Here is an 18450-nt window from a genome sequence, read left to right as displayed (position 1 = left end):
GCTTCATTTACTGCATTTTTATATTTTCTCCTTTCATCAATTAAATTCAATATTTCTTCTGTTACTCAAGGATTTCTCCTAGCCCTTGTCTTTTTACCTACAGGGGCGCACAAATCGCCTAAGTGGAGTCCAATAACAAGACTTATTCCAGGCCATTGAGCCGCAAGAAATTATTATTATTATTATTATTGTGGTTAATTATGTTTGTACAGAATCCTTAGAGCACGAGTGGAACTAGAACTTGTCGGGCTTTTGGATTTAATAAGAATTTCGTAGGTTCTCATCTTCGCTTCAGGCAGCGCTACTTCCCTACACTGTCAGCAGTGTTTAACCATTAACAGAAAAGCATGTTTTCCGAGTGTATCTGTGAAAAATACAAGAGAGTAATATTTTTCTTTACCATACACCATTACCTCAGTTTCTCCCTAAATGAATTCATCTTTGAATTACTAAATGTTATTGGTATCACCCGTCGTTGCTGTAATGTTCTGATTATGATTGTAAAATTGTGTGTTGAACGAGTTAATTTTTGTCTTAAGAAATCAAATACGAGGGTTGGAACTTAAATATTGGCAACTATTTATTTACAGCTCGTACAAAATAGATAAGTGTTTCAAAGTTTTACTGACCTTCAAATTAGTCACCAGCATTGTGTATAACCCCTTGCCAGCGATGTGGAAGTTGTAGGATATTCTTAGCAGTCCCAGTGATGTTGACAGTTCGAGCGGCGCGGTGTATTGCCCGACGAATTTGTTGCAGTTCTGCAGCGAATGCCGTGAAGTGTTTCCTTCAGTTTATAAATCGAGTTGAACTCACCAGGGCTTAAATCGGGGGAGTGCAGTAAGTGGTATAGCATTTAGCAGCCCCATCAGTGAAACAAATCAGTAACAGCTTGCACTGTACGTGCTTGAGAATTGTGCTGTTCATTTTTGGAACACAGCCTACGACCAGCTTAGAGACAGAAGTGATGACACTTTCTTGTAGGACCTGACCATCATTTTGCAGGACAATGCTCAAGCACATACAGTGCAAGCTATTACTGATGTGTTTGACTGATGGCGCTGCTAAGTGCTATACCACCTACTGCACTCCCCTGACTTAAGCCCTCGTGAGTTCAACTCGAAAACTAAACTGAAGGAAACACTTCACGGTATTCGCTTCAGAACTGCTACAAATTCGTCGGGCAATAGACCGCGCCGCTCGAACTGTCAACACAACTGGCACTGCTGAGAGTATCCTACGACTTCCACATCGCTGGCAACGGGTTATACACAATGCTCGTGACGTCTTTGAAGGTCAGTAAAAATTTGAAACACTTATCTATTTTGTACGAGCTGTAAATAAATAGTTGCCACTATTAAAGTTCCAACCCTCGTATTTTCATTTTAAATTAAGGAAGCATCTCAACATTTATGCAAAAAGATCCGTAGCTCTTCCGTGACTTTTCTCACGTTACAACTTAATTAATTAGAAAGAGCGGAAGAATCCTTTCAGTGATGAATCACTTCGGAACTAAATTATGTGCAACTTATCAGAAAGTTATATCCCCCCCCCCAAGTCACTTTCCAATACCTGTTTGTTAATCAGTTATTATTCCTTTGCGCGACAGTAGGTTATTGTTTATTGGGCCGTGATTTAGTTCTTTCATCCTAATCACTAAAGCAACAGGCAAAGAAGCTGGCGTGAGGGAGGACAGCAAAATCAAAGAGAGGTTGTTAACAAGCAGTAGAATACTTCCACGTGGTGACATTCAGCCAAGATAATATACAGAGAAGAAATAGGCAAATTTCCAATTCTTCTTGTCGCAACACGCCACCACCATCCACTTACAGCTAACATGACATTAGGGCAGTTTCTGCACCACAGATGGCTCCTGCATCCAACACTTCCTCGAGACTGCCTACCAGTTGTTTATCCACTTTTTCCCCGACGTCACTGCCAACATTCTAGAACCGTGACTCGTCAATCAACGTTGCAAAAGGTTCACGGCGCGCATTCTCAGAGGTCTGATGTGGTGGATATGGGAGCAGCTGATCATTTCTTGAAAAATGGAGCTAAATTCCCTTCTACTAAAATACGATACCGTAACCATTTTGTCACGATCTTCGAAACCTTTAGGTATGTTTTTTAGAGATAAGAGGCAAAAGAAGGATTGGAACGCTGAACAAAGTGAAACATACGAGGTGTGGCTAGAAAAAAACCGGACTAGTACTGGTGAAACAATAAAACGAATGCAATAAGGCTGAAAGTCGCGTGACCTGTCACGTGACTCTCGCTCCGCCTACTGCTCGAGTTTCATCTGCCTCCTGCACTCAGTCTGACCGTGGCGTCTGTTTTAAGTAGTTGACGTTTTGTCTGTGCGTCGGAAAATGTTGAGTGTACAGAAAGAACAGCGTGTTAACATCAAATTTTGTTTCAAACTAGGAAAATCTGCAAGTGAAACGTTTGTAATGTTACAACAAGTGTACGGCGATGATTGTTTATCGCGAACACAAGTGTTTGAGTGGTTTAAACGATTTAAAGATGGCCGCGAAGACACCAGTGATGACACTCGCACTGGCAGACCATTGTCAGCAAAAACTGATGCAAACATTGAAAAAATCGGTAAACTTGTTCGACAAGATCGCCGTTTAACAATCAGAGCAGTGTCTGAGTTAACAGGAGTTGACAAGGAAAGTGTCGAACAAGTTTACCGATTTTTTCAATGTTTGCATCAGTTTTTGCTGACAATGGTCTGCCAGTGCGAGTGTCATCACTGGTGTCTTCGCGGCCATCTTTAAATCGTTTAAACCACTCAAACACTTGTGTTCGCGATAAACAATCATCGCCGTACACTTGTTGTAACATTACAAACGTTTCACTTGCAGATTTTCCTAGTTTGAAACAAAATTTGATGTTAACACGCTGTTCTTTCTGTACACTCAACATTTTCCGACGCACAGACAAAACGTCAACTACTTAAAACAGACGCCACGGTCAGACTGAGTGCAGGAGGCAGATGAAACTCGAGCAGTAGGCGGAGCGAGAGTCACGTGACAGGCCACGCGACTTTCAGCCTTATTGCATTCGTTTTATTGTTTCACCAGTACTAGTCCGGTTTTTTTCTAGCCACACCTCGTACATGATGCCGCGACACCAATTAATCTTCAGGGCCGCCATAAAATAATTCAGGCCGAGTGAAGTGCACCGTCACAAACCTTCTTCCCAGAGCCACAAGGCAGATAATGTGCTGTTGATGGTTGCGATTAACAAAACAGAGTTCCCTGGAAGTCCAAAATGATACAAAAGGTTAAATCCTTCAGATACCCTGAGTTGGTCTGTACAACAAGCGCGGCCGCGGTCGCATTCGCGGAAATGTTCACAACTGGCGCGGAAGACTTCGCTAAATCGTCGTGGAAATACATCAAGTATCACCTTGCGGTGAATTAATATGCCAAACTGAAAATTAACTATGACATCTCTAAGATTGTTACAGATTTCTGTCGCCGTCAGTCCGCCTTAAGATACGGCTGTACTGTGAAAGAACTTTTCGTATTGGACGACCTGAAAGGGGCAATCCAGAAGGGGACTGGGAAAGCGAAACACTACAGTAAATTGAGAGTTCAGATAGGTACCGATTTATGCACTAAGGAACTGCGTGGTCAAATAGATAGCATCATAACACGCACGAGAGCAAGGACACTTATATTCTGTAGCATTCTTTATTTCTGGTCTGTTAGAAATAAGTCTTTAGTTGTCTATCCTACAAAATTGGAGAAAACTGTATCTTGAGTAGTCAGGCTTTGATTCAAATAAGATCCAAAACAAGAATACGTGTAGAACATAGATCATAAATCCGACGCTCCGTAATCACTAACAACTAAAACACTCCGAGTCCGAGTATGTGCCAGGCGGATCAGCGGTTGCGACTTCGGCATTCGGAGGGAGCGGAGTGCAACTCTCCATTCTGCCAAGAAGAGTTCAGTTCCTCTATGCCTTACCTAAATGGATAAGCGAATTTTCATGTCCTCTGACGGTTTTGTTGCGTCCTCTGCTCTAAGGACCTCGTGTTCAATAGAAAGTTAAAACTAAAATTCGTTCTTTCTTGTGGAATAGAAAAACGGACAAGATGAAAAGCTCTTTATTCACAGTGCTTATTAATGCATATATAACAGTCACAATGGCAAAAATAGTACCAAAACACAGGAACATGTGCAGAGGATCGATACTTGGTGTGCGGATCGGCAGTTGACCACTCAACATTCACAAATGTTACGTATAAATATGAAAAAATAGGCGCAGTGTTCCGTTGTCGTATGACTACATGTCTCCAAACAAATTCTGAAACAAGAGACATCCAATAAATATCTAGTACTTCGTGTAAGGAGAGATTTAAAGTGGAACGACCACATAAAACAAATCGCAGGAGAACTAGATATCAGTATGAGATTCATTGGAATAACCTTCAGGAAGTGTAATCCACCCACGGAGGAGGCAGCTTACAAGGCCATCTTTCGACCGGTACTGGAATATTGCTCGCCAATCTAGGACCAACTCCAGGTAGGATTGATAGAGGAAATAACGAAGATACAAACAAGAATAGCACGTTTCAGTGCAGGTCCGTTTAATAAGCGCGGAAGCGTCAGGCCCCGTCCAACTAAAGTGGCAGACGTTATGTCGTGTGTCAAGACGTGGTTTACTTTTAAAACTGTGTGAGCCTACGTTTCGAAAAGACATAGTCAATGCACTGCTTCCTTCTGTGTGTATCTTCCAAAAGACCCTAAAAGTAAAAGTAGTATAGAAAGATTCGTAACAACAGTCATTCATCTCGCGCACCAGGTAAGGGGGGGGGGGGGGGGGGGGGAGACACAAATGACAGAGGTATGTAAAGTACCCTCTGCCACACACCACAAGATGGCTTGCGGAGTACAGATGTAAATGCAGCAGTAGAAGTAGATTTCTCCTGGGTGGCCAACAGCTTTTATATAAGACCAAACTCTGCTGCGACATTCTCAGAATCATTTTGTTGCATTTCTCTTGCACACGACTCGCAGTATCACCCGATGACTCGTCTTGCAGTTAAGCCTCACACACCCGATTACTGTCAGTGTGCGAGAACTGCCGACGCGCCGCGCCTGTTTCTAGGAGTGGTGCCAACACAACTGCTCCGTGTTTGCTTTGCTCTCCAGTGGCGCGCGTGAGCATTCTCCAGCCTGATAACGGCCGAGCTGTGTAGCCTGCGAGATAACAGGATTCGTTCGGAGAAGTCGCGACTCTGTCTCGTTACGTTCTAACTTTGGCTCATTTCCCTTTCTTTCATTTAAAAGGATTCATGCATACGTATGCAGAAAATCTATTAAATGTGCCATCGTGTCAACGAAACAACGGACCTTTACCGTTGCCAGATATGCGTCTTTGCCCCACAAAAATATTCCCAGCCTCCGTCCGTGAATGAGTTATTCTTCTAGTTACTTTTACTCGCTTCACGATTTACGCTAATGGACGTGCCGTCTCCATACCTCCATGGCTTTTTCTTTTGTCTTTACCTTGGTTAGAAATGTATTACTGCAGTCACTTAAGGGAGTGCTTCATGGTCTAGCTTCCTGATCTTACATGATTTTGACATTTTCAGTGGACTTACATCTATAATCTCATAGCCTAATGTTTCCCACTTCCAAGTTCAGTTACTTCCAGGACCTCTTTTTTCCCCTCGCAAATTTCCTACAGTTCATTTTAAGTCTTTTCCATATATAGTTGTAACATGAAATGAGGCAGCGACCACGGTGATGATATAATGTAGTATTGTACTGAAGCTGAATAGGTCGCTTCAAAAAAGCTATACAGCCGGTGAAAAATGGTTTTATTACTGAAATTGCTCATTTCACGCATTTCGGATATATTTCCATCATCAGGTAACAAAGTGCAAAAAGGGTCACAGGATACGAGCGTTACTAGCTGTAGCTTACGTTACACATACATCTGGTTACGCTCGTATCCTGTGACCCTTTGTGCACTTCGTTACCAGATGATGGAAATAGATCCGGAACGCGTCAAGTGAACAACATGAGTGACAAAGACATTTTATACTGGCTGTATGCTTCTTTGAAGCGAGCTATTCATTTACAATACAGTACTGCATCACAGTCTTTTTCATATGTTGCGTATGGACCCAGTTTCACATCACTCAAAACGGTGTTAATGACACTGAGTGACATACCTTACATTTATATCTTCGAGCGACTGAAAAGTCATCGGCATTTTCTTAGAATACATCAGACAGTCTGTCCAGTCGCATTGGCCATTCCATTCTTTTGCACAATGCTTTTATCGGTGAGAGGTGGTACGAAATCAGGCCAGGTCAGGTTAGTTCAGAGGAAGTCATGCGAGTATTCAGTGTTCTCGCTATATGGGTCTCAGCAGGACAGTGGGTTGATCTTGTAACCACCGGCGCGCAAGAGGAGGAGGAAGCAATACTAGGAAGAAACAAACCCAATTGCTGAATAAAAACAATTTTATTTCCCTGGTTAGTTTATAAACTGATATTCAGATAAAGCACCCGTACGTCGCACACAATCTGATCCATTGAATCCGGTTTCGGGCATCAGCCAAGAGCATCATCAGATGAGGTTAATCACTAACAGTCAATTTACAACGTGGTAACTTTGATTCTTTGCCCTTGTGCCTATACATTAGCGTGTTAAAACGACCGATCGGTACCCCGTGCACTGAAAAGTGAACATACATATCTGACTTCGATACCGAACGGTACTTTTAACCCGCTAATGTGTTGTCACCAGGGCAATGATTGTAAGCTACTGTGTTGTAAGCCGAGTGTTAGTGATTAACTGTATCTGATGTCGTTGTTAAATACCGAAACTTCCACAACGAGTGAGGCCGAGCAGTGGTTAGCATACTGGACTAGCATTCCGAAGGACGACGGTTCAGATCCACATCTGATGGTGTTCGCGTCAGACGAGCGAAACTGCTACTAGTGAATTATGCGCCACCTGTGGCTGTTTTACCTGAATACTAATTACAAGGGTGTGTCCCCAATAGGCGATATCAGGCTCTTCTACGTTTTGCAACTGAGCCATTTAAGCCTTCTTAGCCAACCATGTATTCAGCAGAAGATTTAGAGAATAATTTTTCTTCTAGTAGCGTACAGAAGACTGGAGAAACGACAACGCCAGTTCAAGTAATGACTTTGAAAACAAAACAGCTGTGAAATAAATTGAAACAAGGACCTTGAAAATGTACTTGATACTGCAGGAAGCAAGCACGAAGCTCTTTCTTCAGTTATCGCTAAGGTAACGGTATTTACTGGCTCCGAGCACTATGCGACTTAACTTCTGAGGTCATCAGTCGCCTATAACTTAGAACTAATTAAACCTAACTAACCTAAGGACATCACACACATCCATGCCCGAGGCAGGATTCGAACCTGCGACCGTAGCGACGGTATTTACTGATAAGCTGCTGTGGAAGTTTACCATGGGGTTAGGGGTTATTGGTGGCAACTTTTGTATGGAGTGCTGTAAATGTTCAGCAGCTCAAGACCGAAAATAATAGATTTTTTCTTTTATGTACTCTCAGTGCAAAATTTCACATTGATCATGTCGGATAATCAGGCAGCAAAAGCCCATAGTCTAATAACTATTTGCTACGTTATGTGTTGTGAGAAGTGTGTGTTGTTAATCTCGATGAAACTATTACGACCCAAGAGTTTCATTTATTCATTACCCAGCTCGACAGTGTTATGCTGTCATCCTGTGGTGGAGGAATCTTTTACACCATCGCAAGGAGGAAACAGCAATCAGCCACTATTTATTTACACTTTTAGGTTACATTTGTTATAATCTTGAACAGTCGACTGAAGATGAACGTGTCGGTTCGAAACTGATAACGCCGCTATCTGCGTAAATAAATAGTGTTATTAACAGTGGCTGGTTGCTGTTTTCCTCTTTGAGAATCAACTGTATTTTGTGCACAACCACGGTCTCAAAATATCAGTTTTCGACATAATACCTTTTTACACCATTGTTGCTAGTTTTAGGTTTTTACAGTTCCCTGCAGTAGCACGTGAGATGGCGAGGAGATTATGTTGCATCTAGCATGTGTGAGAAGCACAGGATATGCTCCGCATTCTGATACGGAAAGTAGCGTAAACTTTTCATTGTTCATGAACGTTACTGCATGGACTTTGTTGTAACGCAACGGCATCATTGTAACAGTTCAGTGACAGCGGAAAACGTAACCGATTTGCCGTATCAGAATGCAGAGCAATTCCTGCAGCCTTTACACATGCTGCATGCAACATAAGCTTCTAGCCACCTCGAGTGGTGCCTGCTAGCAAAGCGTGTCTGGTCAGAGGGCGTGCTGCCCTCTTTTCTTTTCTGTTTTTTTTTTTTTTTTTTTTTTTTTTTTTTTTTTTTTTTTAACGGAGAACTGGCTAAAGTCTAAAGTACTCACAGATGATCTTGGAGGAGTGTCATGTGACGTCCATGCAGACCAAATGAAAAGAGGACACTGACGAACAACACTAAGAAAAAAAAGTGGTTAGCATCGCTGCCTCCAGAGCGCGGGTCTCTGGTTCGATTCTCGGCCGAATTAGAAATTTCCTTCACTCAGATACTGAGAGCAAACGTTGCACTGATCATTTCAGCTCATATTCACCGTAAAGACTAGCAAGTTATCGAATTTTTGTGGAATATAAAGACTCACACCAGGCGACCGTACAACTCCAGAGACGGGGTTTTCCAATCAATAATACCATACCGTCATTTGACTTTATAAGTAACAACAATTTTGTGAAAGCATGAGCATGATGGAATAACCATCAAAACGAGTTGTGGATAAACAAAAATGTTACGACTTAAGCAGGAATTGTAATAGTTTTTATTAACCTAATGTTATTTCACTTTCCCAACGTTTGAAATAGTTATTAGGCGAAAATCGTTATCTCCCTTAGTGGAGGGAAAACACACAAAATATTTTAACCCATGAAGTGCAAAAGAATTAAAGAGCTACAATAATCAACAATAAATAATGTAAAACAGCTCAGTTATGAGCGAAAGGCTCGAGATACGATTGCCAGTACTCTGCTAGCTAAATTCAAACATATTTTTTATGTTTCAGTCCGACAAACAGTTTCAATCTATTGTGACCAACTTACAACGCCGCATACTCAGTCAATCAAAGCAGAAATGATGTTATATACGAAGACAGTAACTTGTTCTCGTTCAAATTCAAATGGCTCTGAGCACTATGGGACTTAACAGCTATGGTCATCAGTCCCCTAGAACTTAGAACTACGTAATCCTAACTAACCTAAGGACATCACACAACACCCAGTCATCACGAGGCAGAGAAAATCCCTGACCCCGCCGGGAATCGAACCCGGGAACCCGGGCGCGGGAAGCGAGAACGCTACTGCGGACACTTGTTCTCGAAAGAACAGTTACTGTTGATGACCGTGCAGCTTTTTCCCTGGAATAAATGATGACTAACTGACAACCTAAGCTGCCGACAGGTGTTGTTGATATACCTCGATGTGGACAGCTGAAAATGTGTGCCCCGACCGGGACTCGAACCCGGGATCTCCTCCTTACATGACAGACGCTCTATCCATCTGAGCCACCGCGGACACAGATGAATAGCGCGACTGCAGGGACTTATCCCTTGCACGCTTCCCGTGAGACTCACATTCCCAACTGTCCACAATTCTACATATGTATTGTACCTTATAGACGTTTGCCCACCCACTCATTACTCGCGCACGCTTTGGCGATTCCCGTAAGAGTTTGTGCAAATGCGCACAGGTTGCCCAAACTCTTACGGGAATCGCCAAAGCGTGCGCGAGTAATGAGTGAATGGGCAAATGTCTATAAGGTACATTCCATATGTAGAATTGTGGACAGTTGGGAATGTGAGTCCCACGGGAAGCGTGTAAGGGATAAGTCCCTGCAGTCACGCTATTCATCTGTGTCCTCGATGGCTCAGATGGATAGAGCGTCTACCATGTAAGCAGGAGATCCCGGGTTCGAGTCCCGGTCGGGGCACACATTTTCAGCTGTCCACATCGAGGTATATCAACAACACCTGTCGGCAGCTTAGGTTGTCAGTTAGTCATCATTTAGAAATGATGTTGTTATTCAATGCTGATCGAGTAGGACGAGCTGTAAGCTCTTGAAATTCGGCCCATTAGACCACCCAACTGAGAAATCCTGAAAGTATCAGGCTTTAAAGTGTGGTTGGTTAGACCTCATCGTCAATATTACAAAAAATAAACAAGTGCTGAGCTCTGTCTATACCATACTACCGCTGTAACTTCAACATTAAATCTTACTATGAAATTTATGTTAGAAATATTAAAAAATATTATCTTATAATTAGGCAACCAAACTGAGATCCCAGTCTTCGTGAATTAACATATGTTCAGTTTCTAACTCCTGAACTGTTCGTAAAAGAAATTCCCATGTATGAGGAAATTGTCGTACTGTGTCGAGGCTCCAACACGAAAGACATTAATGTAAATAAATATGATACTGTTTTCCCAAGTGCCAGAACATAACGGAAAAACCATTCTTTTTTTCATATTTAATGTATCTTTGCCATTTACGAAAACCTCGCAAACGATTAGCGTCGCCACTGCAGAAGCAATATTGGAGACTTCAACGCTGCCATAGAACAGCAACCCAAGTTTGCGAATTGTCAGAAGCTGCGACCGTATCCCAATGTTTAAAATGCAGCTGTCCTTCGTAATTTCAGAGCCTAGCCAGAAATATAGCGAGCAGAAAGTTGCGTAAGGAACCAAAATTTCCAAAGCAATTTACAACAGCGAAATCACTAAAGGTACACATTTCCTAACATGTAGAATATCCATTAGTCATATGTTCTCGTCTCGAATCACAAACTTTTCATAATAATTAGACTGTGACAAGAAATGTATCAGTTCCCAGTTCTTCCTTCCCATATTCCTCCTTTGTTTAGCACACACTTCCTGGGTAATGCTGATAATCTGTGTCGAGGCAGCCATGCAGATGTTCATGCCATCTTCTGTTGCTCGTTTTCAGTTAACTAGGAATTGGACGCCCTGAAAATTATTTTCGACATCGTTTTTCTCTTCCTATCTAACATAACATACTAGTGGGTGGCTCTGCAAAATTTCGTTCCAGTCACCTAAATTCGAGTCTTGTTTATCTTCGTTTCCACACTACTTTTATTTTCGGACGTAAGAAATGGAACAGCGACAGTCAAAGAAATATTTTAGTCATCTTTCTTTTCCTCTTTTATTATTCAGATTTTCGTGAATACTTCTGCATTTACAGGATGTTTCACTTGCGACAGAAGGGCTGTGTGTGGCGTTTCAATATGTTTTTGATAATAGCAATGATCAAAAACACATCGCCGGTTGTGTGTTCTGACAATACAGATGAGCAACGGTATCTGAACCGGTCAGCTGATGCACTGCCGTTACTTCATCAAGCTTCAGATTGAGTTTGTGCGCAGGTCGGTGAGCAGATGCCGTTACCACATCAACCTGAAGTGTTATATGGCGGAATTATTATCTTGAACTTCCTTCAACGGCCGCTGTTTGCTCATCTTGTTCGACGAAATCCGTTACACCACTTGCCACAATCCAAGCACCGGCCGCAGATGCTACTGACGCAACATCTGAAGTGCTAAACGGCACAACAATTTTCTCGGATTTCTTTCCAAGGCTGCTGTTAACTCGTCTAGTTCGACTAGAGCCATAACGTCAACTGCCACAGGTAGAGGAACAGTCGCAGCATATGCGCCGATCAGTTCCTGCCCTTTCCAGTATTGGCTATGCAGTGCTGAACACAGCACTTGCGTCAAACGCGAAACACTAAAATTGTTCACCTTTTCATCGTAGTCTATGCCTTTCACGCGTGAAACACACGCCATAACAAAATGATACTAATAAATTTCGAGGGGTTGCTGTGGGCTCATTGATAAGCTATTTATGGGTAGTAACTCTTCTCAGAAACGTCATCCACCGACACCACAGAGAAACGAAATGTTAGGGGCCCATGCCCACCCATTACTCCACCCCTTCAATATGTGACATGCGTCTGAAGACGGGACATAAACATGATCCTTCGCAGCAGCATCAAAGATGCTGCTAGTTACACACTCTACAGACAACCTGAACGAATTTTTTTATCGAAATGTTGTGAAACGTGTCAGTTTACAGGATATATACACATGAATTGTGTTAATATTAATGAACGTATTTTGTATTACTACTGACGCACTCATGCAACTACACTTAATAAGAACTTTTTCCATGCTGCCCATTTCCAAACAATATTCCTCCATGTAACAGAAGCAGTTGTATAGGAGAAATGTTTTTAGGTTAGATTTAAAACCTGCTTTGCTACTGTAATACATTTTATGTTATTGGGCAATTGATCAAAAATGTTTGTTGTTAACTCCTTTCTGAGCGACTGACAACTTTAATAATGGGTAATAAATGTCTTTTTCCTCTGGTGCTGTAAGTATGAACATCACTACTGTTTTCTAATAACGATATATTATTTGTGACGAATTTCTTTAACGAATATATGTACTGAGACGGTGCAGTTAAAATGCCAAACTGCTTGAAGAAGTACCTACATGATGACCATTGATGTACGTCACATATTATTCTAACTGTTCGCTTTTGTGCAATCAACATTTCCTTTCCAAGTGACGAGTTACCACAGAAGATTATTCCATAAGACGCTGTTGAGTAGAAATATGCTGAGTAAGTCAAGAGGTTGATTAGTTTGTTTCTAAGATTATCTATTATGCGAAGAGCAAAAGTATCTAAACTTAATTATTTGAACAGCTCAGTAAAATGTTTCTTCCAGTTCAAGTTGTCATCGGTATGTACACCCAAAAATTTGAAGCATTCTACCCCTTTAGTGACTCCTCTTCATGTGCTACTGTATTTCTTGTGCAGAAAAGAATATAGAGCGATCTTTTCAAAATACAAGGAGAATCCATTTTCAGAAAACCACTTAATAATTCAGCATTGACAATCTCTTCTGTGGTGCTCTTTATAATGGTATTTATTACAACACTAGTATCAACTGCAAAAAAATACCTATTCTACTTGATGAATGGTTGGTGGGAAGTCATTCACACATATAAGAAATAGTTGTGGACCCTAAATTGTAGACCCAATATTGCACTTCCTTCCCTGTCACTAAAATCTTCTCTTCCTACAATACTGTTTGAATTATTCAGCACAAGTGTTTTGCTTTCTGTTTGTTGAGTATGATTGAAACCGTTATAAGAAGTTTCTCTAAGAGAGCAACTTGATCTATACGCTCAAACTCCTTGGAAAGATCACAGAAAATACCATCTGGTGATATTATATTTTTTGAGGCTTTTAATGTGTGTTGAGTGAATGTATCATTCTCAGTCGTGCAATCATTCAAGGATTCAAGCTGTGAAGTGCTAAGTAAATTGTTTCTTCTTAAATGTGAAACTACTAATGCGTGTATTACTTTTTTGAATATTTTGGGAAAAAACTGGTAGTAAGCAAATTGGTCGATAATTATTTAAGTCTTTCTAGTCACTTTTCTTGTTGACAGATTTAACGATAGCATATTTTCCACAATTCTGCTTGAAATTCCCTCAACGCCACACGAGTTCTTGTTTTTCCAATTTTTATAACTGTGTTAAGTTCAGTGAAAGATATTGCTGCTACTTCTAGTTGCTTACAGTTGTGTGTTATGACATTTTAACATATTCTCTTGCTACTTAAACTGAACTATTTAATCCTAATTTTGCTGCTACACTTAGAAAATGATTGTTAAAGGTGCATGCAACTTGTGGTTTATAAGCCACAACACTGTCATTTAGTTTAATTGTTGTGGTGTCTCGTGCAATGTCTGGTTCTCCTGTCGTCCGTTTCACAATAGCCTGCATAGTTTTAATCTTATCATCTGCATTAATTTCTATCAGAATTTGCTTATTTCTAGACATTTTAAAGACTTTCTATAAAAATTACTTTTGTTTTTATACAATTCAAGTAATCTTGAATCTTGACTTATATTGGCCTTGAACGTAGGTTACCTTTTCATCTTACATGAGATTTGAATCTCTTTAGTTATCCATGGCATACTTTTTTTCAAATGGACTTTCTGGATAATTTTTCGGGAATGCTACTTTCAAAATTGATACAAATTTGCTATGGAATATACTGAATTCCACATTAAAGTTTCAGATTGTATACACCTTGCAACGTAACTGAAGGGTTAAGGTAACAGATAATGATTGCGAGATCAGTCGTCAGTTAAAATCACCTTCTGCTACATAACCACCAGAGGGTGAGTACACAATCTCAAGTCTGTTTACGGCTCGTTTTCTTACATAGAGTTTCGGTTGTGCAGTGTTGGATTGTGGCCTTGAAGTAGCATAAATTAATTATATGGCAAGCTTAAAGAATAGTCAGTGCATGACGCACGCACGCACACACACACACACACACACACACACACGGAATGACGTCCTGGATATTAATGAGCATAATCTCAAGATTAAGTTCACTATCATTTTAATGATATTAAGCGCAAGATATTTTCAATGGCGCCTTCACAAGGTTATATTATATACAGAGAAACAAATGAAATATGAAATAACTGACCTAGTAGTGCAGGTAGAGCATTCGCAGGCAATAACTAACGTAAGTCACAGGCAATGTGCAGTTCTCCAAAATCAAATAAACTGAATAAATTCCTACTATTCAAGAAATTCATGCAAGTCTACATCCAGCAAACAATTCACCACAGCTAAGTTCAGTCACTGTTGGCTATAATGGCACTCACTGTTCACATATCCTTTACGTAAATCGCAAAAAGCTATACAACAAAATGACAATGTCTCGAATTGGTGCACATCGAAATATTCCTAACAGTGAAGGCACCAGAACACATCCGGCTCACTCGCTACTCAAGTTTATCAAGAACCTTACCCAACTATTTAGGAACAGCAAAAGACTCCGAAACATGCTCTGCTTGACACTTTATCACGCGTGATTGACTATTGCAGTCCAGTGCCTATCTGGAAGCTCGACTACCTTTCCATTGGATAAAAGATTTTACAGTTTCAAATATTTCAGACATATCTAATATACATGTTTAAACTATTTGTTGATAGATATACTTAGTTATATGTTAAACGTTGAAGTAGAATCGACTTCAAGTTATATTTTATGTTTCGCACAAAACCAAATGGGAAGTACAAATCAAATGTACTACTTTACTCAACTCCCCACTTCCACTCTACACTACTCGGACTGAAGTCTTATGAACACTGTCTTACAAATTTTCATACTAAACAAACACAAGGAAATTGAAACTGTAGGACAAATCTTTCATGCTGAAGTTAATCTTTCATATACCTGTTGAGTATCTCTACTTTTGGGTTGGGTTGGGTTGTTTGGGGAAGGAAACCAGACAGCGAGGTCATCGGTCTCATCGGACTAGGGAAGGATGGGGTAGGAAGTCGGCCGTGCCATTTCAAAGGAACCATCCCGGCATTCGCCTGGAGCGATTTAGGGAAATCACGGAAAACATAAATCAGGATGGCCGGACGCGGGAATGAACGGTCTTCCTCTATAGTTTTGGCACTTCGTTGTTATTTATTAAATAATTTATTTACAACATGTAGTCCGTATGTTCTGCACTACAATAAATATACTAATTTAATAGCTGACTTCAAGCCCTACTACATGGTGTGTTGTACGCATATGTAGCGTGTCTGTAGCTTTTGTTACTGAAGCTATAACAATTTTGTACATAAACATTAATAAGTCTCGTACTGTTTCTTGTTCAAACATAGAAGTAATTTTTTTGAACTCGTCTCTTTACTGCGATTTCAAAGCTGTCTTCACATTTTCTATAGCTTGTTTGTAACTGAATTTAGTGTTCGTGATGAATATTTGAAGCTTTAATTTTAACACAGTCCTACTGCTTAGCGTTCACAGCTATCTGGTGAAACAGTTCATGCAGGCGACCTATGCACAGCGGTCCATTCCTCTTCACGCCGCCTCTTCTCCTGCTTTCTGCACCGACTCGGCGCTCAAGCAGCACTTTCGTACCTACCTGATCTAGCCACCTCGTGGCGGTCTCTCATCTGCACGGCACTCAAGTAAACCTGCAGACTTTTGATTAATACATCTATGTAGCACAAAGACTACTCGAGATTATAATGCAAACAACAAATAACTTTGGGCGTAGGATGCTAGGTAGGTTGTAAGTGTTACTCTGAGCTGGAAAGATTGGCACAGGAGAGACTGGACGCATAAAATCAATCAGAAGACTGATGACTAAAAAAAAAAAAAAGGTTGAAATCTCCACATACTGCTGTGTCTTGTTTCCTGACAGGCAGCTCAATAATGCATCCAGATTTCTCGTAAATAAATAGCTGAAAGTTTATTACTGCAGGAGATCCGAAGGCTGTTAGAGTTACAGGACAAGTATTCTACATCAACACGCAACAGCTCACAAGCATATGCTCCTACATTCTGATTTACACTGGAAATAACAGCAATAAAAAACCGAAAATCGGTTATTTCAGAAACCGATTAGTTTGAGCGGTTTTAAAAGTCAGGTTGAAGTGGAGAGAGAGAAAAACAGTAAAACCGAAAACTGTTAGTTTCAGCGACAACCGCCGTCCCTAGGCTCGGCGCCTTCCCGCAGCAGCAGCGCTTTCGTATGCCGGTCGGCGTCGCCGGAGGACCGCCGGACTCGGACAACTGGCGCGTCTCCAGACGAGGCCGTAAAGCGCCGAGTGACGCGCGCCGGCGACACCCGCGCTCTCTTTGTTCATTTTCCATTCGGGGCACGTCGGAAGTCGGACATTAACGGCAGCCGCCGTGGGAAGCGGCCGGCCGCGCTCGTTTACGATAGCCGTCGCGCCGAGTGAGAATCCTTATCGGGGCAGTCAGTCCCTCGGATCGGTTTGTCCACCGGCGCGGTAATCAAAATGTAAATCTAATGTAAATGGGGCGGCTGCTGTCGAGGGGGAGTCGTGGGTGGCTGGAGGGGGGGGGGGGTGAGGTGAGGAGTCAGCAGCAAGGACGGCCAGGCCAGCAGACGGCTCCATTACGCGGGCAGGTCGGCAGCGGCTTCTGGTGTTGAGCCGCCACCAGCTGCCGGTGGGCCCAGGGCTGCCCGGCAGCGTGCGATGGCTCAAGCCGTCGGCACACGGACCGTGCTGTCGAACGTTAACGTTGAGCGTTCTAAGTTCAACGTGCTGCTGAACGCTCAGGAACGATGCGACTTGTGCATACGGTACGTGGGCCCCAACGTGGTATACGCGATCGCAACGCACTCCAGCGGCAGTTGAAGGATGCTTCTAGTTGGTAAATCACACTGTTTACTCAACGGGCGCGCGTAAAATTCCCACGTTAGCTCTATTAAAACGCACATTTCCTCCATCATCCACGAAAATGAAAGTACCATGTCCAATCAATAAGGGCACAGGCTTATAAAAGTTCCATTACAAACAGTGCGGTACTAATTTGGAATACTTCTCCGCATAAGATAAACATTATTTCATCATTCCCACATTTTAGTAAAACCCCAAGGTCAGTCTTACTTGATCACTGTTCCTGCCCAGTAGCAGAATCTTTGCAACATGTGAATTACGAAGCGTAAAAGAAAAAGCAGCAAAATATCTTTATACAAGTAGCGCAAGCTGTCCTGTAGATTAAGCCAATCGAACAGTCACTCCTCAAAAAAAGGTGAACTTATATTTACATAACATCAAATATTATAGCATCTACTTGCATTAAACTAATAATAAAGTATCAGAACCTAATAAAAACGCGAATGTTAGGAAAAAAAAATTGGTAGTGTCAAGACGCGAAACACCGCCTCAACAAAAACTCTTTTGCGGGCAGAGACGCTACTCATTACGCTAAATCAACATCATGAGATGAGCGGCAGGCAGCTCTCGGCAGGTGTGCCGGCGTCCAGGTGCGGGGGCGGCCGTAAGCCGCCGTGTGTTCCACCTGCATCGCCGCCAGGCCGGCAGAACCTCGAGGGCAGGTGTCAGGTGCAGGAGGAGGGGGGGGGGCAGGGGGTGGGAGGGGCTCCATTGCGTCCCATGCTTCCGTCTGGCGTCCCTGCCAGCAGGCCTGCTGTGGCATCCCTAGGCTAGGCGCAAATTGAGACACGTATAGCAAGTGTGACGTGACACGACACTACAGCGTGACACGCACGTGCCGCACGAGTCGCGCTGGTCCAGCGCATATTGCGACGCTACACCATACTTCGCAATCGCCGACTGGAAACGCTCTGCGCTGACAGAACCGAAGCGCGAGCAAACTGTTATCTTTCACAAACGATTTTACAGAAACTATTGAATGAAAATATATGATTTTTGCCTTACCTGTAGCGTTATATGTCATCTTCGGGGAGAAGTGCCCATCACCTCGCTAATGACCATTCT

The 18450-nt window shown here is 42.0% G+C and overlaps 1 protein-coding gene across 1 annotated transcript in view; it reads right to left on the bottom strand.

The window, feature by feature from the left end:
* Positions 1-18148, bottom strand: part of LOC126263260 (protein Wnt-5b-like) — a 329472-nt gene extending 311324 nt beyond the window's left edge. The window contains exon 1 of the mRNA XM_049960346.1: positions 17916-18148. Within this exon, the coding sequence (XP_049816303.1) occupies positions 17916-18148 (233 nt within the window). The remainder of the gene's footprint in view (positions 1-17915) is intronic.
* Positions 18149-18450: the final 302 nt, after the last annotated feature.

The sequence above is a fragment of the Schistocerca nitens genome, chromosome 6 (assembly GCF_023898315.1).
Source record: "Schistocerca nitens isolate TAMUIC-IGC-003100 chromosome 6, iqSchNite1.1, whole genome shotgun sequence".
Lineage (NCBI taxonomy): Eukaryota > Metazoa > Arthropoda > Insecta > Orthoptera > Acrididae > Schistocerca > Schistocerca nitens.
Note: the sequence above shows the minus strand (reverse complement) of the source record. Positions and strands in the feature narration are given on the sequence as shown.